This window comes from Rasamsonia byssochlamydoides, assembly GCF_041956645.1.
Source record: "Rasamsonia byssochlamydoides strain NRRL 3658 unplaced genomic scaffold VTN77scaffold_50, whole genome shotgun sequence".
NCBI lineage: Eukaryota > Fungi > Ascomycota > Eurotiomycetes > Eurotiales > Trichocomaceae > Rasamsonia > Rasamsonia byssochlamydoides.
The window spans coordinates 83,704-108,394 of NW_027192433.1; the positions used below are offsets into that span (position 1 = coordinate 83,704).

General features: G+C 48.8%; 7 protein-coding genes across 7 annotated transcripts; 3 read left to right on the forward strand and 4 right to left on the reverse strand.

The window, feature by feature from the left end:
* Nucleotides 1-1,501: 1,501 nt before the first annotated feature.
* VTN77DRAFT_6626 (uncharacterized protein) lies at nt 1,502-3,644 on the reverse strand (the record flags this gene model as incomplete). Its single annotated transcript, XM_069422925.1, has 2 exons — nt 1,502-1,683; nt 1,742-3,644. 2 exons carry the CDS (start codon nt 3,642-3,644, stop codon nt 1,502-1,504), a joined length of 2,085 nt encoding a protein of 694 aa, XP_069276074.1.
* A 340-nt stretch (nt 3,645-3,984) lies between these two features.
* VTN77DRAFT_6627 (uncharacterized protein) lies at nt 3,985-5,620 on the forward strand (the record flags this gene model as incomplete). The annotated part of the gene is made up of 3 exons (XM_069422926.1): nt 3,985-4,622; nt 4,692-5,043; nt 5,126-5,620. 3 exons carry the CDS (start codon nt 3,985-3,987, stop codon nt 5,618-5,620), a joined length of 1,485 nt encoding a protein of 494 aa, XP_069276075.1.
* Nucleotides 5,621-6,162: 542 nt separating this feature from the next.
* VTN77DRAFT_6628 (uncharacterized protein) lies at nt 6,163-7,516 on the reverse strand (the record flags this gene model as incomplete). The annotated part of the gene is made up of 3 exons (XM_069422927.1): nt 6,163-7,354; nt 7,422-7,431; nt 7,504-7,516. 3 exons carry the CDS (start codon nt 7,514-7,516, stop codon nt 6,163-6,165), a joined length of 1,215 nt encoding a protein of 404 aa, XP_069276076.1.
* Nucleotides 7,517-8,203: 687 nt separating this feature from the next.
* VTN77DRAFT_6629 (uncharacterized protein) lies at nt 8,204-8,920 on the reverse strand (the record flags this gene model as incomplete). Its single annotated transcript, XM_069422928.1, has 3 exons — nt 8,204-8,437; nt 8,493-8,804; nt 8,888-8,920. The coding sequence occupies 3 exons, from the start codon at nt 8,918-8,920 to the stop codon at nt 8,204-8,206; spliced, it is 579 nt and encodes a 192-aa protein (XP_069276077.1).
* A 1,033-nt stretch (nt 8,921-9,953) lies between these two features.
* VTN77DRAFT_6630 (uncharacterized protein) lies at nt 9,954-11,199 on the forward strand (the record flags this gene model as incomplete). Its single annotated transcript, XM_069422930.1, has 4 exons — nt 9,954-10,174; nt 10,264-10,427; nt 10,481-10,546; nt 10,592-11,199. 4 exons carry the CDS (start codon nt 9,954-9,956, stop codon nt 11,197-11,199), a joined length of 1,059 nt encoding a protein of 352 aa, XP_069276078.1.
* A 351-nt stretch (nt 11,200-11,550) lies between these two features.
* Nucleotides 11,551-12,867, reverse strand: VTN77DRAFT_6631 (uncharacterized protein; the record flags this gene model as incomplete). The annotated part of the gene is made up of 3 exons (XM_069422931.1): nt 11,551-12,065; nt 12,147-12,548; nt 12,651-12,867. The coding sequence occupies 3 exons, from the start codon at nt 12,865-12,867 to the stop codon at nt 11,551-11,553; spliced, it is 1,134 nt and encodes a 377-aa protein (XP_069276079.1).
* A 3,664-nt stretch (nt 12,868-16,531) lies between these two features.
* Nucleotides 16,532-18,334, forward strand: VTN77DRAFT_6632 (uncharacterized protein; the record flags this gene model as incomplete). The annotated part of the gene is made up of 4 exons (XM_069422932.1): nt 16,532-17,104; nt 17,168-17,214; nt 17,298-17,728; nt 17,811-18,334. The coding sequence occupies 4 exons, from the start codon at nt 16,532-16,534 to the stop codon at nt 18,332-18,334; spliced, it is 1,575 nt and encodes a 524-aa protein (XP_069276080.1).
* Between the last annotated feature and the right edge of the window lie 6,357 nt (nt 18,335-24,691).

The window sequence follows — 24,691 nt, forward strand, 5'->3', positions numbered from 1 at the left end:
CTCGCTCGATCGACGACAGCGGAGGACCGGAGAGGTGGTTGGCGATGGATTATCTGATCAACGAGTCCCTAAACGAGTGACGAGAAGGAGGAGGGAGAGGAACGGAATGAAGAAAGTACGAAGGTTTCCAGAAGACAGGGTCGACTACTAAAGGGGTACGGAGGCCGCAGAGCACAAGAAAGCAGAAGCGGAGATCGCGTTCGTTTATTGACAAACTAAGGCATTTAGTTAGACGCGAGGTGGGGAGAGGCGCGAACCACTACTGGGTTTGGATCCTTAGCGGCTGGGAAGGAGGGAACTGCCAGCCTCCTAGGACCAAGAACAAGCAACAACCAGCGGTCCTGCTGTACGGAGCATGAGGGTATTAATAGATGACAGGTAGTTAGATCGATCATTGCTGCAGTCCAATCATGATAAGCCTCCCAATAAAAAGCACCAGACTGTAGTTCTGTCGAGTGCTTGAGAACGAGAACCCGAACCGTACCGAAAAAGGGTCCTGAACTGTTCCTCAGCCGGGCCGGAGGAGCCCTGGGGGTTGCCTAGCTTAGGCTGGCCTGCTTAAGCCTCAGTACTATATAAATCTCCTGACTGACTGTGGCACATTATCATAGATTACTACACTTACTGATGGTATATCTCATGCTATAGCAGAATCATTATATAATAATAGAAACAGAGTATCTTTGCTAGATGAGGGGTATGAATGTGAATGACCTACCAATACGGAGTCATCCTGCGCAACGGTTTCTATGGTGTCCGGTCGGGGGATCATGGGATCTGTGGGCTATCTCCTAGCCTCCTAGGCGTTCCATGGCGTGGCTCCAGTCGGCATTTCCATAATAGTGATGCGGAAAGTGGCTTAGCGACCACTAGAGCTGCAAGCTGCAAGCTGCAAGCTGCAAGCTCATCCCATGACTGCATCTCCGTACATCGACTTAATTAGTTAGTTGTACCTAAAAGTAGACACTTAGGGGCTACAAGGTACATACATATATGATCTATATGCATCATCATCATCACAGTGGTGCTGCCTTTCTACTTGTTTATTTGTTTACTTTCGACGCGCAGTCGGGTCGTATCTCTGGTTCACGGTGGGGAAATCCGAAGAAGAAAGTCTGTTCCTAGCTAACAGAGCAAATAATCAACTTCCACCTGGGCCGTGACGGGAGGTTTCCAAAGGATGGCGCCGGAGACACCCAGGAGTATAACAGTGGAATAGTGGATCCATTCAGCAGCGTACAACAGTAGGATGAGAAAAAGTAAACAATGAGCTTGAATGGTAATAACACAATAGAATTGATAGAATTTATAGAATTTATTTAATCCAAGAATCTCCACATGAGAAGAGTAGTCTACTGTATATATATATAAAGAAACATGACGCTACCAGGGTATATGCATATCATATCATGCTAGATCTAGCCCAATGCCAACATCTGTCATTAATTACCAGCTTTTTTCAATCGTCGAAGACAAATCGAAGAAGTCATGTCATGTCATGCTACACACTTATCAGCCAAGCCCACTGCCGCCGACCCTGTTCCGTCAGGAATTCCGCCGTGTCGGCGACAGCTTCCAGGTAGCTGTCCCGCAGCTCCCGGGCCTTGGCTCGCACCTCCGCCATCGTCCGCCCGCGGAGGCGGTCGCCAAACCGATGCACAATCTGTTTGTACCGGTCCGGGCCTACCCAGATGTCAGCGTCGTCAATGAAGGAACTGGGGTATTGACAGTATGGACCAACCTCGAAACATCCGCAGCCCATCCAGAATCGCCATGGCCTCATCTTCAGTCCATTCTTCCTCCTGTTCGTCGTCATCGCTCTCCAGATCAATTACTGCAACCTGTGAACGGGACGGATGAGCTGCCCGATCGGCCCAGCCCTGCAGTCGCTGCTCAAATTCGCCCCGCTCCATCGCCCGGAGCAGGATGCGCAGCACCGGCCGCAGCGTTCGACCGCGGTCCTTAGTGTGGAGGACTTCGTTGCGCTTGAACGTGAAGATCCGCTCACAGATCGAGGACAACACCCGCAAGACCCCGTGTACCGCGCGAAAGCCTTCGACCGCCAGCCAGCCCGCGATATAATGCGCCTTGAGGCACTCTTTGGCCGCCTCGACCAGACGCGGAATCACATCGATTTCAAACTGATCCAGAAGTCGCTGCGCACCCGCTTTGTACAGCAATTGTTCAGCAGAACCCTCCTCGCCCGAGGTGGCCCGCTTCTGGACCTTGGAGAGGATACGAAATGCCTTGTGGGAGATCGTCTCCACGCGCTTTTCAGCGTCGCGCAGCAGACCCACGTCGACGCGATCGCCCGTAGAACGCTGCTGTTGTATATCACCATAGACCGTGCCTAAATCGGAGATATGCTCCTTAATATCGTCAATGCTTCTGAACCGGGCTGGCTTGAACAAACCCGCCTCCATTTGAATATAATGTGCACTCTTGACCAGATCTGCCCAGTTTTCCTGTTGCTGTAAGACCTTCGATGCCTCTTCAAATAGAGGATCTTGCGGAGGCTGTGATGGCGCTGCTGCACCATTCTCCTCGTTGATTTCTTCGTCCGCATCCTGCGCCTCCCATGCTTCGTATTCTTGCTCATCTCCTCCAACTCCTCCAACTCCTCCAACTCCTCCAACTCCTCCATCTCCTCCATCTCCTCCATCTACAACTCCGGTCTCGGGTCCTGATTTATTTACAGCCTCATCCGGAGAGTTTTGTCGCCTCGAGCTTTGTCGCCTCCGCGCAGACTGTTGTGTGTCCGGCACTTCCACCTGCGGTGAAGGTCTCCGGCGTGTATTTCGTGGGCGTAGATGCCTCGAAGGGGGGCTAAGCACAGGATCATCGTCGTTACCCGTTCCGATACGAGGGGAGCTTTCACCGTCAGAATCCTCTCCTTCCAAGGGCCGTTTGCGACTACTGGCTGGATCTTCATGCCTGTCAATCGACTGCGGCGGTGATGGCGATGACCTATCTGCGGAGTCTGGACGAGCTGGCTCACTGGCTATGACAACCTGAGGATACACCGTCGCCTTTATCTCCTCCGAATCGCTCGACTCCTCCTTTATTTCCGGCTCCGCACTGGATTCTCTGGAAGACGATCCAGCTTCAGGAGCAGCTTCATCTGCGTGAGAGTCTGCTCTATCACGCGGACCGGTGTCGGGTGAAACCTGGCGACTGGCCCGTGTCTCAGAGGCGACGCTTTCAGCGACGGCATCGTCGTCTCTACCGCGATCGCCAGCGCTATCATCAACGCGTGTCTCGGGAACGATAACTTTAGGACTGTTGGCACGAAGACGGGTTCGGTTCAACCGTGCTGATCGCCTTACTCCAGGAGAGAAAGAGCTGTCAGAAGTATCATCTACCTCCGGCTGAGGCGGGGGAGGAGGACGACGGCGACGTAAACGATCGCGCCATGACGTGGGTTCGCTCTGCCTGTCGGGACCGATGGGAAGACTATTTGATGGTGTGCGTTGATGGTTTGCTTCTCGCCGTGTGTCCGGAGAGGATTCTCTGCTCGAGTCATCGCTGCTGGAAGACTCTTCGTTCAATGCCGTCAGGCCGTTTAGCAAGTCGACCGCCTGCGTCGTGCTGTCTCTCTTCCGCCGCCGAGTGTTGCGACGTGATGAGGGTAGGGAATGCGCCATGGCCGGCTGTGAGCATTAAGCTCAGTGTTATATTCGGAGACCAGCCTCCGGCTTCATGAAGCAGGCAGCGGACGCCAGCCTCGAGAGGTTCTAGAGTGTAGAGTACCAGAGTAGTTTGTTTGGAGAGGGAACTCGACCTAGAGGCTAGAGCTATGGTGGAGAAGGGCGACCAGACAAGCTAAGGCGTCACCCCACCAAACAGTTCAAATGGGCGATCCATCCGAGACTGGCTCCCCGCAGTCACGATACCAGCCTCGAAGACTAAAACAATGAGCGTGATCTTTTCTGTTTGAGTATTCTTTCTTTGTTTGAGTGCTGCTAGGGGTTTCTTGTCTTGACCATGTCTCTGGACGGTCCTAGCCCTGTCCGGGTCCTGGAGACCCTGGACCTTTCGCGCGGCCATGCCTTTACCACTCCCGTCAAGAAGATCCATGAGGGCCAGGACGTTCAGGCCTTTCTAACGTCTAAAGCTTACAGCGACATAATGACATTTCTCCTGCAGCTTAACCGAGCTATGTTTCCCCGAAAGGTGTCTCAGAAAGTCCAATCCTGGCCACTGAACTCCGATGCGGTCGAATTCTCAGAGCCCGTCCGGCGGCTGCAGCTGCTATTGTCGAAGCTGGAGGCCATCATCGAGGAAGCGCCCCCAGACAAAGGACCCCGACGGTTTGGCAACATCAGCTTTCGCAAGTGGTATCAGATTGTGGAAAGTCGGGTTTCCGAGCTCCTCGACGAATGCCTCTCTCCCGACGTCCTCGGAGTTACAAATGCAGCCTCGGAGCCAGACTCGCCGACAGCGAAGACGGAGCTGACAGCCTATTTCCTCGGCAGTTTTGGAAGCGCACAGAGGCTTGACTATGGTACTGGCCACGAGTTGAGCTTCCTGGCGTTCCTAACTTGCCTCTGGAAGCTCAATGGCTTCCCGAAAGCAGATCCTGGCGTGGAAGAGAGGGGCATCGTGCTTGGGGTGGTGCAACCGTAGGTTCTCCTTTCAAGAGTATTTACTTCTGTCAGCGTACAGGTTGGCTGATGTCTGTTTTTTCACAGCTATCTCGAACTCATCCGAAAACTGATCAAAACATACACCCTCGAGCCGGCCGGTTCTCACGGAGTCTGGGGTCTTGATGACCACTCCTTTATTCCGTACATCTTTGGCTCTGCCCAACTCTCCCCTGCCATCGCCGAGACGGATCAGACCCCAGTGGAAGGATCGTTACCAGACGCACCGTCGCCGGGAGACGTGGCGAGAGCGGAGGCTGTAGAGCGAGAGCGGAAGACGAACATGTATTTCTCCGCCATCGGCTTTATATACGACGTGAAGAAGGGTCCCTTCTGGGAACACAGTCCGATGTTGTACGATATATCTGGTGTGCAAGCGGGATGGGGCAAGATCAACAAGGTTTGCATCACAGCCGCTGGCAGAGCTTGATGAAGTTATATTGGAATCGAATCCTCTAACATTAATGGTGGCGGATGAATAGGGCATGATCAAAATGTACAACGCAGAAGTGCTCTCCAAATTCCCCGTGGTGCAGCACTTTCCCTTCGGGTCATTGCTGAGCTGGGACCGCGATCCCAATGCCGTTCCCCCACCACCCACAACACATACCATGTCCGCACCGCAACAACCCATCACATCCTCTGCAGCAACCTCACTTCCTGGTCAGGCTGCTGGCACGAGAGCTCCCTGGGCAAATGGAGCGTCTCGAGCGGGTGCTGCTCCACCAGGAGCGACTACCGCCCCATGGGCAACTACACGAGCAGTACCAGGAGGCATGCCACCAGCGCCATCATCCACAACAACCACACGACCAGCTACAAACAACACCCCACTCGATCCCTCTAGACTACCTCCCATGCAACCGACCCGGGCGCCATGGGCGACAACTCGTCAACCACCAGCCGGTTCTGGCGACTCCTCCTCGCCCTCTTCCACGTCGATGCCCGCGCCAACAAGAGCTCCATGGGCGAAATAAACCTTGCTGAGCGTGAAAATATAACAAATCAAAAAGGAGATCATGTCAAAAGCGCGTTAGTCAAAATGATAAGAAGGAGATCCCATCTCTTGTGTTGGACTAAACTATATCAGTTACTTCTTTTTACCGATGGAATGAATGAATGATATGTATGTACTGTATGGAATTCAGGGCATTAGGGATAATTAATTGACACTAGTAGGATAAGAGTCGAGTCGTTTTGATATATGTATTAGATACTCGAGATGATCATCTCCAATCAAAACTGGGAGGTCACTCCATTCCATTCCATCCAATCCCATGTATCAAATCCAGTGCCATTCATGAAGGGGTATCAGAGTCATTAATCTACTGTACATACATGTACAGACAGTACTGTACAACGGCGTATAAGCGTCACATCCATGCAAGCAACCCATCAAAAACGGAAAAAAAAATCAAACAGAGATCCATTCCCACGCCAGCCGCAGAGCATAAACCAGATAGATGTTGTCCTGTACATTAGGTAGGAACCAACCCCACCCGGGCCAAATCGCAGTACCTTAATCACTATCCGACCCGTAATCTACCAACGCTGTTGATAATGCTGTTGTTGCTTTCGTCGTTGACATGGTCGCAGCCTGACCTGCAGGCATTTGCTTTTCTTCTCCTACTGCCGCTGCCGCTGCCACTGTCTCCGCCAGGGGATTATTTTGTTCGGGGGTTGAGGGTGTCGTTTCCCCGTTTCCATCGAGAACCTGATCGCGGGATGTCGGAGTCGAAGTCGGAGTCTGAGTCTGACTCTGAGTCCGGCGTGGTTTCAACAGTGTTGGTTGCCAGGCTCTTTGACCCTCGTTAAGAAACGGGTCTAGCGCCGCGCGGGTGTTTCCTCGAAGCTCACTGCTCAACAGGGCTTTCCTTTCCGCGATAAGAGCCTCCGACTTGAGTCGTTTCCCCCCGCGATCGCGGTCTTTAGGGTGGGACCCGCGACTTTGTTGTGGTGACGGGGTGGACGTTTCAAACATCGGCTTCATGCGACTCGCCCTGGAGGAATCCTCGGAAGCAGCGGACCCAAACTCGACGAGACCGGCACGGATACGATCCTCCTCCGTTTCTTCCACTAGGTCGATACCCAGACTCATCTTGTCTTTCAGCGCTTCGTTGGCGGCGGCTGCTTGCTCGAGTCGCTTGCGTTCCGCACGGAACGTCCTCCGCAGCCGCTTCGACTGCTCGTAGGGATCCTCCCAATCCCGATCCTGTCGCTTCTGCAGCTCCTGGATACGAGTTCTCGCGGTCTCGAACTGTTTCCGGTCCTGCACTTTGCCCTCGAGTCGCGCAAAGGCATCTTTCTCCTCTTCGTCCCGCCCAAGACGAATGGGAATCTCGCCGGGCTCCCCGATCGCCTTGTCTTCGCCCGTGTCGCGCTTCCTTCCACCCTCTGTGACGACATACGCGGTGTTTTTCGGGTCGGTGCGAATCTCGATCCATCCGCCGCAGAGCGTATGCTTCATGCGAAAGCTGTAGATGGGCGTGGAATAGTAGTTGCCGACGCGCTTCTTCTCCGCGTTGAACCGGACGCCTTGGCCGATGAGGACCTCATTTGGCTTGCAGTTGGTGCACCAGATCGCAAAGGGCATCTCGAAGCGCACGATCAGGGCGCCCTTCGTTTGGAGGTGGCGGGCGCGCGCCCCGAGGGGGTGTTTCCCCGCGAGCTTGTTGCCCGTCGTGAGACCCTCTTGGTCGGGCGGGACATAACTAGAAAATTGTCAGATAGCTGTCTCGGATGAAAATTGCTTCCCAAAGGCAGAATATCCACACATACCGTCCCATATCTGGAAAGTGAAAATCGACGTTAGCGAGAGAAGACCAATAGAAGGTGAAGTCAGCAAAGGAAAGAAACTTACTGAAGCCCTGCATTGTGGCTAAACAATCTGGCAATCACCCTGTATGAAACATGTGGAAAGGTTATCTCTAAACAAGAGACACTAGATCTTTCCTGATCTGTGTCTGGTAAGTATTAACGGATTCCCCGTCTTGTCTGAAAATGCTTCGGAAGTGTCCGAGCGGGACGATTCTGATATGCTCGCCACTCACACTAATCCTGATTAGGTTTAGTCCAACTACGATATATCCGTTCGGGGGCTCCTTCATCAGCTGCATCTTTGGAGAATCAACTACTACATTCCACTGTGGATTCCGTCACTCTGCTGAAGTATCTATCTATCTACTCTACTATCACGAAAAAAAAGTTGCAGTCTTTTTGTATCAACCAGATCAGCATCAGTTGTCATGTCTGACTAAGAATACCATCTGCCCACCACATACTAGCAAGAGATGTACAAATTGGCAAAGAGATTACATATTGGTGAGGGATTATATATCGGCAGGGGATAAATATATATAGCGATGGAGGCACATATTACTGGGGGATATGGCCAAGAATATACGTTCGAAGCCCGCCTGGAAAGCAGATAAAAACATATAGATAGTAGGTAGGCCTAGGTGCCAAACACGAGGTACCTCGCATAAACCACGTGTTTTCCCTTCAATAATCGAATTTAGCGAATAGAATGCATCCTCCATTTCTGCTGCAATTGCCACAAGTCATGGTTCGGCCTTCTTCTTCATCACCTCCCAATCATGACCGAAGTACAGTGTCGCTTTATGTTTATAATAGTCGTGCCAAACGGTGATGTTGTGCAAGCAACAGAAGTCGGCACCGAGGATGTTGACGTCATGAAAATGTGAACTGGACGGTGACATGCGAATAATGCAATTATGTCCAGCTAATCTAGCAGACTTAGGCTTCCCCTCTTTGATGCCAAAGACCTTACAGGCCTGAAGTCAATCAGGGACTAGGTACTAGTATTTTCTCCTAGGTAGGAGTACTTACCTGAGAGGACAGGTATGTGAAAGGTGCGCCGGAATCGATTATGAAAAACACCCAATACGCCTTGTCGCGAATGCAGACGACGCAGGGGTATATTGTTCGATATGTCTCGCCGTGGCTTATGGCCTGATCAATGTCGGAAATATGCTTCGCATCAGCATCTGTTGCTTGAGAAAGGTATTCCACGCCGAAGATTTGAGACATGTCCGTTTTGAGTTTGGAGTAAGTGACATCTGCCAGAAAGACATCAAACTGGTCCGGGGTGACATATCCAGGATCGAGGATATTAAAGAATTCTCCCCGTTCCTTGGCCTCCTATGATTTCGGTTTTACATGGTGATCCAGGACATTTGGAAGGTCCGCAAAGCGGCGACGGAGGATCTCGTAAGTCGAGGAACCAGAATACGGAGCAGGAACTTCAGCGGCACCATGGTTAAGGCGTAGATGACGAAGAGGGCTTCGAAGAGCCTGACGTTGCTGCCGACCGAGGAACCTGAACATGGTCGGTTGGAGAAGAGAGTATGATTGATTTTGATGGTGGGAGATAACGTGGTGACGAAAGAATTGAGGATGAAGAGTAAGAGAGGAGTGAGGACTTGGAGGCAGGAACGAGGACGGAGGCAGCCTGGAGATGATGACCTCAACATAGGCAAAGCGCGTGCAGGCCCCTGCCCTAAACCCTGAACACGCCCAGTATGACGTTATTGATTCGGTTTCAGGCTGCAATGAACTTAACTGGTCTTCCTTTTTGATCCCAGTGTTGGAGAATAGAAGGACATCATAAACATATGTGAGTCTGACTTCGATATATAAAACACCAATGAGTGTTAGATAAAGGGTTGATTCCTTTGATTCCTCTCCTATAAGTATATCCTCTTGATGGATAAGATTCTCTATGAAAATCCATCTTCATGAAGCCTCTATGGATGGCTCTTCGACGGCAACTGACCAAATAAGGAGTCAGATGAAACTGGGGGATATAAATTAGATAAGATTAGATAAGGACGCGCCGACACGCGACGCAGGTTTCCTACCTGTTAACATATCACCAGGAACTCGCTATGCTGGAAGCTATTATTCCAACAGCCTTCTTCGCTTTTCCTTTTCACCACCGCTCCTCTGTCGTCGCTCTCGGTCGCGTTTTGAGATGTTTCAATCCATTTTTAACATGTCTTGTGCGCGCGGCAGGTCTTCCTACCCAAACCCTAAGCTCCTTTACACTGACGAAGCATCTATCGACGATGAATGGTCCTCCTCCGATCCGCTTAGTATTCGCACAGGAACTTTTCACATATACTTCCGGCCGCTACCTTTACAATGAGAAAATCCGCCTTGAGGAAAGATACGTCGAATTCAACGTTGACGCACTCTAAAAAGATCGCTGCGGATTGTGTTGGTCGGAACGGAGTAACGCAGATCAAGAAACTTGCGGAGGGTGGATTCAATCGACTTTTTCTTCTTACAATGCACGGTGGATTCGAGGCTATTTCCAAGATTCCATATCCGCTTACAGTTCCAAAGGGCTTGACGACCGAAAGTGAGGTTGCCACTCTGGATTTCCTACACTCGAAGGGGATTCCGGTTCCCCGAGTCTACACCTGGTCCTCGAAAAGTGACAATCCAGTTGGAACAGAATACATCATCATCATGGAAAAGGCTTCTGGAAAGCCGTTGGCAGATTGTTGGTTCAGTCTTACACCTAAAGAACGAGTACGCTTGGTAACAAGTTTCGTTAAAATCGAACGGAAACTCTTGGATTTGGTGCCTATGGCAGCTTGTACTATAAGGACAGTCTACCTCAGGATCTCCAAGCTGACCTTTACGCACCCGGGACACCGGACGAACGTGACGATGCAGCCAGATTCTGCATCGGACCTACTGCCGACTATATGTTCTGGCGAGGGAAACGCGCACTACTGGATTTAAATCGAGGGCCTTGTCAGTCCTTCCTTCCAGTCTATGACAGTGTACTAACCAGTAGTCACGTATAGGGAAAGACCAGCGTGACTATGTTCGTTCGATCGGGGTTCGGGAATTGGAATGGACCCGCCAGTTCGGTAAACCTCAAACGAATGAATTCACTCACAACAATATACTGAAAGGCGAGATTTCTCCTGTGAGCTATATGGATCTGCTAGAAAAGTATCTGTCTATTTCTCCTTATGTCTTGCCGGAAGATCGTGGGAGTCCCGTAAATAAGCCACACTATGTCACCCGGGTAAGCACCATTGCAAGGATCCCCGTCACTTCTTCTTACTACCTGAGCACAGATCTTAACCCGTCCAATGTTTTCGTGACGGACTCGTGCGGAATTTCATGCCTTATCGATTGGCAACATACGAGCACTTTACCGCTGTTACTCACAGCTGGAAATCCGCCGCTCTTCGAGAATCCTGACCCCGAGCCTCCGAAAGGCTCGGAAAAGCCATCTCTTCCAGCGGATTATGAGTCCTTGGATCCGGAGGAGAAGTCCCACGCTGACGAGCTCTATAGGCGGAGGATGCTATTCTATCTGTACATGGTTTTCAACGGCAAGGACAACAGACCTTATCTGGATGCCCTTCGTTACCCGGCCCTAATGCTCCGTCAAAATTTGGTTGATCGGGCGGGCCGACAGTGGAGTGGCAATATAATCACCCTGAAGGGTGCCCTTGTCAGGGCTGTTGCCCATTGGGACCAGCTTGTAGCCGGGCAGTCTGAGCACATTTAATGCCCGGTACATTTTGATCCGGTTGAAGTGGAGGAGTTCTATCGCATCGAGGAGAACTGGTTCAAAGCAACTATTTTATTGGAACACTGGCGGTCTCATCTAGACGATTTGGGCCAGGATGGATGGGTCAGAAACGAGTCTTACGAGAAAGTCACCGAAATTAACCGGCGGCTTAAGAAGGAGTGGTTAGATGAAGCCGAGGATGAAGAAGATGTTATCTCGGTGGAACAGTACTGGCCTTTCCAAGACCATGAAGAGGTCGATTAACTCTCTTCTGGAACGCACCCTAACTAGTTCATGTTCTATCGGCAAACAACAAGGAGTGGTAGTGATGGTTCTTCATGCTGGATATCAGTCCTTTCCATACGTCTCGTCAAATCGCTTCCACATCTGCTCAATCAGCTCGTGGCGCTTAACTCCCCATTCGAAATCCGGATACCATTCATCCTTCCGATACGCTTCATACAAACGGGCGATGTTGCGCGCCGGCAGCGGCAGAGAATCCCACTCGTCGGTGTCTGGAACCAGTTCCTCGACTGTGTTGCGCTCCGTGTCGAAGTGTTCGAGCTTGAAGACCGGGTTGCCGAAGTTGAGGGTCAGGCCAGCAGACGTCAGTCTCAGCCAGCCTTTGGTGCCTTGGATGCGCCATTCGCACGTCGGCAGACCGGGAATGCCCGGTCCAGCGTGCAGAAGGACTGTCACGGCGGCGTTGGACGGCTCTACGGTGCCCCAGAAGCGGACTTGATCGGGAACCGTGTTTCGGGCGGCCTTCACGATCACTTTGTTTCCGGCGCTGCGATCGACGATATCTTTTGTTGGCAGGGTGATGGTACAGGCGCTGTCGAAGGTCTTAAACTCGCCGAGCACTGTTTGGCTGTCAGCCAGAGCACCACTACAGATGAGTGCAGAGGTCTTTTCCGGTCGAATAGGGAGCAACTCCTACGTACCAGCAGTGAAAAATTCTATAGTGTGACCAGCGTGAATACTCATCACATTCCCCCCAACCTCCCGGTCGAGAAGGTACCTCACGTTCTTACTCTCCGTGGCACCAGCATTCGTAAGGGCGCCGAGCAGGGTGCTGGAGAGAACCTGTCCCAGGACACCATTCTCGACTATCTCCTTCATCTTGCGGACCAGCGGTGAGAATGCGCCCTGAATGCCGACGATGGTCTTTGCTTTGTGCTTTGCCGCAAGCGCGGCCATCTCTTTGGCGACCTGCAGATTGCGCTCCAGCGGCCATTCGACGAAGACGGTCTTCCCGGCGATTATACTGGGCCGGACGACGAGGAAATGACGGTCCACTCGCACGCTAGCGACGACGAGATCAACCGTGCTGTCGGCTGCGAGGTCTGCAATTCATTAATGATGGTCCAGTAGTGGTATTCGTCCTGAACCAAGTGTTATGAAAAATCAGTGCAGTTGAATCATTAAAGAACAAACATCTCACACACCATTCGGGTCACCATAAGCCTTCGTCTCCGACGGCAACCCATACTTGCGGATGGCCGCCTGCGCAGACTCGACAGAGCTGTTGAGCAGCGCGACAATCTCAAAGTGCGGCGATGCCTGGAGGAAGGGTAGATGGGCGTTGGCCGCCCACGACGTGCCTTCGTAGTTCTCCGGGGCAGCGCCAGAAAGGCCGATCAAACCGACGCGGATGGGGGCCATCACTTAGGATGTATGTATGACCTAGGTATGTAGGAACAATCGGAATGAATGATTTGACAACCAAGCTTGGCAAGGAGATAAATAACTGAAAGGAAAGAGTAGTACGACTTTCTTTCTCAAAAGTCCAATGGCCTTGATAGATCAGCACGTCCGTTTATTTTATTCATATTCCTCGCGAATGAATCAACGTCTCGCTCATTCAGTGACGTTTACAGATAGATATATATACTAACCTGCATCTCTCTCAACCCAGTATCTGTATATCTAATCAACCAACGAAATCCGGTCCGGCATTAGTAATGTTGATATTATAAATCCGGACGGAAGAGCAGCATCAGGAGCATGATCACAATGTAATAATTAATTTAACGTTGTCGAATGGGGTCCAACTAACAGGTCTCAAGGTTGGATGCTTGCTCCTTATCCCGTCTGGCTGTAATGGCACAAGCCAATCAATCACATCTCATCTATCTATATCTACCTAATCTCCCTGGAGTTATGGACCACAATGCTCTTAGCATCGGAATCATCTCATCGGAGAAATTTACACTCCATCGGAGACATTTAATGAACATCAGCGCATTGATTTGTAATGTAATCACATGAGAACGAAATTATTCCGATGGTAAGGTTGTTGGTTCCAGTTCGAACAGCTAGTGGTTCATGAGTCCTGAGTTCATGCATGCATGTAACGCTAAACTAAGTAGTATTAATAATGATGATGGGAAATGACGTGATCGGAGTTCGGAGGTAGGGTACTGTACCCAGTAGTACTAAAGGGAGGTTCTGAAGTTATCACCAAAGTCAGCAAAGTCGGGAACTTTTCTTTTTTTTTTCCTATATGAATTCGTATTATTATTTCTGTCTCGGAGGAATTGGTCTGGTTTGTTTGTAAGTACTTTACTGTAGCTACTGTGTTGCAGTGTTTGAATTACCTAGGTAGGTAGGTAGTCTGATGGAAGTTATTAGTATTACTACATCTCTACTGTATGATATTATTTTTGCCGTGGGACTAAGTTGAATAGTTAATTAGCGATTTCAAATTTGTCTCTTCGATAAGTTGGTTTATTGTTGTTCAGTCTAGATGTCTAACTACAGCCGATCTATGTAACATAAGATATCCTATGTTTATACATGACTGCTTGATGTCGATATTTAGTCCAGCTGCCTCCCACTATTTCTGAGGCCCTTCTTTTTCCTTTTCGTTTCCTCCTCATCTCTTCTTGCTGTTCTGATTGGTTACGGTGAATATCTATAAGTCCCAAGATGCATGACGAGGTACATGTACATACATTCTTCTATCCAACATTCCACGGAACCTATCACCCGGTCAACATCCCTTCAGTAATGACAGCCGAAGAACGAGTCTTTTGATACCTTCATTTAAATAATGGAAAGAAAATATAATGAATTCTGTGTCCGAAATAAATAGTCTATTTTCTTGCATCGAATTAGAATTATCGCAGAGTGCGTGTTGTGTTGTTTCACCTTCTATAGCCTCACAGCTTGCACCGCAACGATAACCACGCCGAGGATCTAGGTATTAGATGGTCAAGTCACGAGAAAGCGTGAGAATTCGCTAATTACTCGCAGTAAATAAATAAAGGAGGAAAGATGAAGTTCCAAAGCGCGTTCATCGCGGCAGTCCTGGCCATCGCTACCAGCGTCGTCGCAGCACCTGGCGGCGAAGCAACAGGTGTGATCTTCCCGATCAGACCGAGCAACGCCCCTGATGAGAGACCGCATGAGGTATGATGATGCTAATGCTGAATATCTAGAACCTTGTTTTCAGTTAACCTGTGATCTGACCTGACTCGGAATATAGGATGTAAGTGGCTGAGATGGAGCAGTTCTGAAGCGACTGAGTGATCTCTATGGCTGACTTTGTGAAGAATCATGAGTCACACTTGCCTGTGAGTGTTATTCCTGTCCATTCATTTATACAACACAGATGACTAACTGACTGTCATGAGGAACAGGGTATAATCGTATTACTCCCCGCACGGAAGTCTACTTGGTTGGGTACCTGACCTTAACGACTACGTAGTACAACCTCAACCGCAACTACACCACCGACGTCGAATACGAAAAAATCGACATTTCCCTCACCGACGCCGCCTTCTACCATGGCCTTGCCATCATCGACATCAACTACGACGCCGAAGGCACCGTCTATAGCAGCAAAGCGGACAAAGTTATCGTTCCCTACGAGCAGCAGAAGCATGCCAACGACAACGACAATGACTGGTTCTTGGTGAATACCTGGGAACCGGGGTACTGGCCGAACGGGTATCTGCATGTTGAGTTCTACGCAAGACTGGATCGGAGGGACTGTGCGCTGGACGTCCAGTTTAATCTTACTGGGTCCGGGGCGGTGCTGCAGAAGTTGCATCAGGTTATTGGGCCGGATAGGATTGGAGATGACGAGCTTAAGGGAGGGTTGGAAGCGTTGGGGGTGTGTGGAAGTGGAAGGTGAAAAGCGATTGATTTGATTGAGCAAAATTCCGATTTCACCTGTCTAGACCAATTGACGGAAATCCTTGAAGTGGGTTTGTGAATTAATTTGACATGGTTGAGAGATTGTATGGATGGATTCACAGACAGTCTAGATAGATAATTCATGAAAGGAGAGATGACGTACGTGGTGAGAATTCTGGAGTGGAAAAATATAAAAGTAATAAATAAAAAAATAAAAAGGAATAACAGAGGAGGGTGAAAAAAACGAAAAGCGTACAAGATGACACACTACATCTCGTTGGGGGTGGTTGTACTGTACCACAGTCTCTAGTCCTAACCAGATTGGAGAGCGAGAACAGAGAAAGGCAGTCATCAAGCAGCCCAATTTGGCCGTGGGTGCAGCAGACAGACCAACATGGTGACTCACGTCAGACGTGCGAATGCGAGTGTCCAGTCTTTTCTTTTCTTTTTTTCTTTTTTTCTCTTTTTCTCTTTTTCTTTTTTTTCCTTTTTTTCTTTCTTCTTTTTTTTTTTTTTTTTTTTTTTTTTTTTTTTTTTTTTTTTTTTTTTTTAATNCCCGGTGATTATACCATGGCTTGGTTGGTTGTACGGACGACGTACAGTACTTGGTGATACAATATTATTTGACGGACGAGAGATCCCTGTTTGGGTGCCTTGAAATCAGCAACGCCCATCTTACATACCCCCCATTTCAAGCATGGCCGAGTCTGCAGAATCTCTGCAGAAATGCATCCCATCTCCATCACATTGGACAGGACAGACCACGTCGAGCCTCTGAGAGAGCTGAGCTGTCCTACGGCAAATGTTCCTCCTTATCTGCCGAAGCGCGGCATGTGCGCTGAAGAAACTCATTCTGGCCCAGCCACGCGAGTTGACGGGAAATCTGCATTGGTCTCTGCCAAAGTGGATCGAGTCTATTATGCGTCTGGAGAGAGATTGCGGGGAAATCTGGGGGAAATCCGGGGGTGTATGGAGAAGATTGTGGGGTTAGGAGAAGCTGTCATCCAACCACTTACTTCTAGGAACGAAGCGTGCAGCCAGGCCACGACAACGAGGAAATAGGCGATGGAATAACCCCGAACTGGGCTTATTTATATAGGCATGGAAACGTACGATGTTGATCTTTTCCGATCAATAGTCGTCTTTTGTCTAGTCAACAATGGCAGACACGACAGAAACAAAGAGAATGCCCTCCAACGATGGCGACATCGAAAAGCCTCGGGTGGAGGAAGTCAAGACTAGCTACCAACAGATCGACCTCGATCGCCTGGGCGAGCAGGAGGGCTACATCCTGGACGTGCAGGCCTTCCGCGAGGGCCATCATGCGGGTCGAGAAGGAGATCTGAAGCTCGCTCCCGACGGCAAGACGGTTCTGATCCCGCAGCCCAGCGACGACCCGCATGATCCGCTCAATTGGAACCAGGCGCGCAAGATGGCTTGTCTGTTCATCATCTCCTGCTGCGCGTTCCTCCCTGACTACGGCAGCGCGACGGGGGCGGTCACGCTCCTCGCCCAGGCGCAGATCTGGGGCATGACCGAGGACGAGGTCAACCACTCGCAAGCGGGAAATGTCTTCATGCTGGGAGCTGGAGGGTTGTTCGTTACCGTGTTCAGCGCGTATTTCGGCCGGCTGCCGGTGCTGTTCTGGTTTCTGGTCTTTGCGCTATGGACGGCCGCGTGGTGTGCTGGGGCAGCGGGCTTTAATGACTTTATGGCCGCGCGCATTCTCAACGGATTCTTCTCGACTGTTGCACAGGCTGTACGTGTAGTATATCGACATGGAATTGCATGATAGTCGAGGAGCGAATGCTAATTGAGGCAGGGCGGTTTGATGTTCATCAAAGACATATTTTTCTTTCACGAGCATGCGTGAGTATACTTCGAGTCCATACAGAGACGACTGCTTGCATCTTCACATTTGGTATTGCTTGCTGACTGATTAATGAATGCAGCCGCAAGATCAACATCTGGTCCTCCTTCGTCATTCTCTCTCCCTACGTCGGCCCGTTGCTCACAGCCTTCATGATGACCTCGCTCAAATGGCAATGGCCATTCGGCATCTACACCATCGAGACAGGCCTGTGTCTGATCGCCGTGATCCTCTTCATGGACGAGACCTACTACAACCGTCGCATCCCCATCGACCAGCAGCCGAAACGGCGCTCGCGGCTACTGCGTCTGATCGGGTTTGAGCAATGGCAGTCGCGCAGTCAGCGAAGTACCTTTCCTGAAGCGGTCATGCGTCTGGTCAAGGTGGCGAGCAAGCCGACTGTGATTCTGAGCTGGTTCTACTACCTGGTCACCTTTGCCTGGGTGGTGGGGATCAACACGACGTTGTCTATATTCGTTACGAAGCTGTATGGGTTTGGGACGAAACAAATTGGTTAGTATATATCCAAGCGGGACCAAGATTATGGAGTCCTGGGATTTCTTAAAATTGTTTGCTGAAATGCTGACTCGTCCAGGCTTCTTCTACTTCACACCGGTCATCGCTGCCATCCTCGGCGAGATCGTCGGCCACTGGCTGCACGACTTCCTCGCGACGCTCTACATGCGCCAGCACGGTGGCCGTCTGGAGCCCGAAGCGCGGCTGCGCGCGATCTGGGTGTCGACACCGTTCATACTGGCGGGACTGATCCTGATCGGCTTCTGCCTGGAACGCGACTACCACTACATGATCACGGCGCTGGCATGGGGACTGTACGTGTTCGGCATCATGATCACCACCGTGGCCATCAACGCGTACAACCTTGATTCGTACCCGGAGGGATCAGGCGAAGTCGCTGTGCTTGTCAACTTTGGCCGTTCTACTGGCGGCTTCATCATCAGCTACTTCCAGGTGACGTGGGCGACGGCGATGGGGACGGAGAGGAGTTTCGGCACGCAGGCGGCCCTGTGTGTGGCCGTCTTTCTGCTGATTGTGTTTTTGCAGATATATGGGAAGAGACTCCGTCATTGGGCGGGGCCGTTGCGGTTCAGGACTGATTAACAAGTAGAACAGGTTGTTTGTCAGGCAATAATTTAGATACGCGGGTCAAGTCAACGTACTGAGTGGCGATATTTATAGAAGCTATGTTCATAGCTTCCCTATACATAGTCTTGAAATTTCGGCAATTGTCATGCGAAATAACCTGGTTCAAGAAATCACTAGTCTTTACTCCATAGAAACCTGTTCTGACGAGTAGGTCTAGCTCAATAACCCGAATCCCAGGTCCAGGAGAGTGAACGCTCCTTTAAAAAATAGTCCAGGATAACTGAGGAAGCAATAATCATGCTAGCAGAGTTCGACGCTATTTTGACATCTAGAATATATTGTTAAGGCTGCTCGAGAAGCTTTTGCCGGCACTGGAGCGTCAGGATGTGATGGCTGGTGTAATTTCATGATTTTAGTGGTATGGTTCGTAAGGTAGAGAAAGAGAGAGAGAGAGAAAAGAAAGAGAGTGAGATGGATACCGACACAATTCTCTCGAAATTAGACAGAAGTATACAGGAATAGCGGTATCAGAGAAGAAAAAAAACACCAAAATTATGATACGAGGTTGCGAGGAAGATAAAGGTATGAAATGGTATGAAATAAAGGTATACAAAGGTATCAATCAATCAATCGACGTATCCAATGTCCGAATGGACGTTAAAAAAAATAAAAATGTACTAGGAAAACATCTTCAAGTAAAGGAAAAACAGAGAAAAGAAAGGAGATATGATACCATTTAGCAAGGGACCCCTGTTTGGATGCCTGTATCATGTGGTATTCTTATTTTAGATGTCTTGCTTTTCTTTGTGCAGACCGCTACTTCAGATGTGACGGCCCACGACCTGAGAGGGAATTCTCCTATCCTTTCCTCTCTCTTCATCCGTTCTGTAGTGCAGATGATTGCCTTTTGATCTGTGGATAAATATGAAGGTCCCTTACACTGTGACATATGGAGCGGAGAGGTGAAATGCCAACTCGGAGTAGGATTCTGTTGACGAACATGGCACTCGCCTCCTCTCCATGAGGTTGAACAAAATTTATTTATATGCAATTTTCCTTCCCCAGGGCAAGCTAACCGCTGCTCTTGCTGGTTCTGGATGTCACAATCCATATAAATTGCTGCTAAGTATTCCAAGTTTTGCTACTTCAGAATAGGATAGTGGGTATCCTGTTTGCGGTCAGTTGAGGCAAGCAGAAGAAGTCACCAGCATTTGGACATACAAGCTGCTGGTCTGGAGACGGCCATGATCCAGTGGAATAAGAGTTAAATGTGAAAATCTGACCATTCTTTCTGATGCAAATAATCACTGAATTTGCATCACATTCAAGGCTGTACTAATATTCTTTGTGGTCGAGACCATCTCGGCGCCTGTTCTTTTGTTGTTTCTTGGATTATACGTTCTTTGATACACGTTCTCTGCCGATATCGGACTTCTGAGCCATTCTTTTATTTATCTGTGGGTCATGCTTCAAAAGAAGGACAACCAGAAGCAATGACGGACTTAACATGTATAAAGTCGAGGATGAAATGTAACAAGGAGCCTATCAAAGAATGGTCGTGATGGATAAATTGCAATCGCGCCGTATTTACTGATTTCAAATTCGTCAACCATCCACACCAATGGGCAGTTGGTTGCCAAAAAAATTAAATCCTGCTCTTTTCTTCCTTTCCTTAACCTTGAATAGTAGTACGAGTGCTACCGTTACAACAGCTTACTCTCCGTAACTGCTGAGCTGTACCTGCAGCCATTCCAGCACCAGCATTTTGGTCTCTCTCCTTGTACCAGGCGTTGGTCTGGATTCTGTCAGACACAATCAATAGGGCTTAGTCGTAAGCACCGGTGTCCTTGTCTCGGAAGAAAGACGAAATATCCTCCGCGAACACATGTGTTACGCAGGTTCATTGTGACCTGTTACAATGTCACATTGTCGGTGTAAAACAATATATAAAAAGTAGGTTACATAGATAGATCGGTGAGACCCATATAAACTTTGTATTCAACTTACTGGCACTTGCAAAACACGCAGTTTTACAAAGGCCTTTTCTGGAAATATCATTCAAATTTGTTGATTGTGACTGGTGCCCAAACAACGAGAATTCAATAATATCCAGTCGTAGCGATTATATAAGAATCCTAAGCTGAGGGGAGAAGGGGAAGGGAGGAACAGGGGCAACATTTTAAAGAGGCATGCGAGGGATCCATGCGCCGACTTTCTTAGGAAAGAAGAGGTTACTCCACCTAGTCACCTGGACGTCTCAGCTGAATTGACCAGCGTAAAGTTTCTGTAAAAGGTGGTATTGAAAGCAGTACGATTACCACTAAGCCGTCGTGAAGTCGTCGATATACAGTTGCAACGACAATGAAAAGTAGTCTCGAAGCTGAAGGGTGGGAGTTGAAATCCCCAGGAATAGATTGCTGACTTCTAGGAATCGGGTCTCTAAGAGGGTTTCTCTCTACTGGGCTTCGAACCCTGCCTTTACCATGCCTTGCCAGTTTATAGCAATTGTGCACGTTGTTGTTCAACGCATGATCAGTGTAGATAGAGCTGTGACAAAGAAGTGGCGCTAATTGTCACACTTGTATTGTCACATTGATTCAGTTTATACTTTCAACGTTGCACCTACCTTCTTATGACGCTGATTCCAAATTATCAGTTTGAGAAAGAAAGAACAATATAAAAGCAGGTAAATCCTCCCATTAGATTCATAAATGCCACTCTCATATCTACATCAACTCATCATATCAATCCTGTATACAGCCTAATCAGCTGAGTCCTCAAAATGCATTTCTCTATCATTCTTATTACACTTTTTGCTGCTTCAGCACTTGGCAGCTCTATTATCCCAAGAACTGATCAAGTTTGCGGCAATAGTGAGTGTGTCCTTCCCTTGATAATTTGATAAGTATATAGTAACTGAGAGTTTTAGGATGCCGCGATGATCGCGATTGTGACAGGGACTGTTTTTGTGATTCCCGCGAAGGCAGATGTTATGACAGAAGAGGATGTCGTGGTTGTAAGTGAATTCCTCTGGTAATTATTTTACAGTAACTGAGAGTCTTTTAGTGAACTCCAGTGATGACGATTGATTGTGCCACAGGTTGAAACTCAGAGTACTCAGCGAAAATGTGCTTGAATTCAATCTGTTGCTCGGCATCTACAGAGCCAAATGAGACAAAGAGGGGTCATATGATAGGGAAAAGATTGAGAGGGGTGAAAAATTTGGGGAGTCTAATCTATACAATTTTGAGGGAGGCTTATACAACTTTTCGGCTATTTTAATATCCAGATTGTGAAGTTATTTTCCAGTCAGAAGTGAACTCTGGAAATGCACTATCATTACTATTGCTCTTACTAAGTTCAACATTCATATCGAGCCTTCTGGATATAACGGACCCCGTGCATTGGTCTGATATTGAATCTGACTCGATACCAGAGCTTTGACTCTACTTAGTCTTTACTCCAATCCGTAATCATTTCTTTACCAACGTTGACATCTTCTCTGAAAAACTGGGCAAAACTAGGCGAACTGTTTTGTGGGCAGTTTCCTCCAAGATTTTAAGAGGACTTTAATAAATCGTTAGAGGTTTTTTTTTCTCTGTTTTGATTTTTGCGTTTTTCAAAGCCTGTTCTTGTGAACGGCTGCTAGGAGGTGCAGAAAGAAACAGACTGTAATCGGCGTCGGTAGCGGTAGAAATTGCACTGACAGCCTGTTCAGTCCTTGTTATCGAGCCAGGATTCCTGCTGGTTGAATCTCTTTCTTACTGGCAGAGCTCCACAAAAGCAGCTCTTTCTTCGAGAAATTAAGGCTATCATATATGTTGTTATAAGTTACAGGGTTCTCAACCAAAGCGTCGACAGCTGCTCTGCTCTCATCATTGGGCATATCAACGACTTGATCAGTGACTTTAGGATTCTTTTGCACTTCAACATTGTGATTAGCCCTTCCTGTTCGGGGAGCTGATTTTTATAAACAGTTGTTGCAGTTTTGGCCGGTGTACGGATATATTCATTGCAAAGACTCCATGAACCATTTGCGTGGACCTTGTAGAAACGATCTGCCTGAATCTCCACGCCATGAACGAATCAATCAAACCGGGGAAGAGGGACGTAATCTCATGAAGGTCGTAACTGCAACTTGTCATCAAAAAGCAATAATAAACCAAAAAGAGGAACATTATAATGGTATATGAGCCCATTGTTAGTGAGGAAATCCTTCAGAGGAGCTCAGTACTTGGTTCTCCGTAGGTCTGAACAACGAGGTTTGGCTTAATGGGCAAATAACCATCCGTGCTCTTGCCAGGGCCACCGGGCCGTACAGTTTCGGGCTGTTTGCATGGAATCTATTATGCAGTTTCCCACTTGCCACATGAGTTTAGAGATGTCGCGAGTGTCGAGGAAGAGGGGCACTATGTGGTTGTAAATGGCAGCTCCACTGGGCCACTTAGGTATTATGGTCGCCATGATGGGGAATATGCACAGCTCTGATGCCCTCTGGTTCACATTCTCCAGTCTCTAGAGAATATGAAGGAGTCCCCCTTCAGCAGACACCTCGAGCCTATGCGTTCCTATATATTTCCTTGTCTGTAGGTGGAGGGTATTCACCATGGCGCACTTAGCTAGCCACGGATAATATGTGGAGACAGCTTCAGCTACGCTCACTAAAACTTTTATCGTGGCCCAGGATGCTGCATATCCTGGAGAGAGTCGCGAGGCACGAGGAGGCTCCAGTGGCGTGACACATCCATGTAGAAGTGCACGTTGCCCTCGCTGTAGGCAACGTATCCCATGGCTATCATCGGACAGAAGAATACATAGGCGTGATGTCGTATGCGCGCGAAAGACAGGATAATAAGGGATGCCATTGCAGATCAGCCATACGGTTGGTTCTTGTGGAATTGTCGTGCCCTCGATGCAAAGAGATTACATATTGGTGAGGAATTATATATCAACAGGGGATAAAGATATATAGCGATGGAGGCACATATTACTGGGGGATATGGCGAAGAATATAAGTGGGAAGCCTACTCATAAAGTAGATAACAACTTTATGAATAGCAGTAGGCATGAGTGTCAAACATCCTTGGTATAAACTAGGCGGTGTCTCCTTAATTTAATAATCAAATCTAGCGAACAGAGAACACGTGCAGCACATTTGTCGGAATACAATGTATCCCCCTCCCTTTCACCCAAGCGTCGCATAGCTTAGTATAAGGCGGGGGGTAATATGTGGGTGTGGGATCCCACAGTTGTTTCACTAGCTTGTAGTCTTGGGAGGTGTCCCTGTCTGGATGTCCTCGTGCCGTATTGGGGGGAGCAAGTGATTTGTAAGGTTGTTGTTGTTGGAAAGATTGCGGAGGGAGAAGAGGTAGAGAGATTATATGTTTGATGAAGCGACGAACATTCATAGGATGTTCAGCTTTTCCACCAGTCTCTAGATCGTCCATCCACTAGCATGACTCCTGATAGATATCATCAAGAGCAGGAGTTTCTGAATGAGGATCATATCCTCGTAATCCTTGTCGTCATCGTCACATTTAGCGTACACTGCCTGCTCTCGATAGCAACTATAGTTTTCAATGAATATTAGTAAATGATAATATTATGATGGCTCTCAGGGTCTCGCTGAGAGTTGTAAGAACGGCTTAATTTCTGTAACTAGGCCTGACGGCCGATCTAATACTCAGTGTGTGGTCACGTGAGCCGAGGCAACCAGAGCCTCAGGCTCCAACATATTATTTTGTATATTTCCACAAAACTCAGTGGAGTATATGCCCGACGACGGCCTGCATATGGAGCTTCATGAGCAGTACGGTTATAGCGTAGACGGAGACTGTCGCAAAGAAGGCGGCAATGAGTCTGGCGTGTCTGCCGACCAAGGAATCAGAACATGGTGTGATCTCAACATGGTGATGAGAGATTCGAGAATGGAGGTGAGAACTCGGTCAGCGCACCTTCCAAAGCGTGGAATGCCCATGTAGGTGAAAATATTCAACAGTCTCCGTCGTCGAGGTTATACAGCGTGGGAAACCTTCTCGGCTTGATATCTCTTCGAAAGTGCATATTGAATTCACGTGGAGATCGCGGTGTAAGTACACCTCCGGGGATAAATTCCGTATGATCGCCAGGCCAAAGGTGGATCGGTTTGCCACCGGCCTGTACACCATGGTCTGGTGAACAAACCAACCAGACCGCACAGCCGAGTTTGGACTCTGACACATAGACGTCATCTAGTGTTCCAGTGCCGGTCATAAGATGTGCCTGGAACATCTTGATCGTGTTCGGGAATCGGTGGATGTATGTATTCGGAGACAGCAGCTGTACTGCGGAGTGAAAATATAATTGATACCCGGATCAATCAGGTTGGTTCCG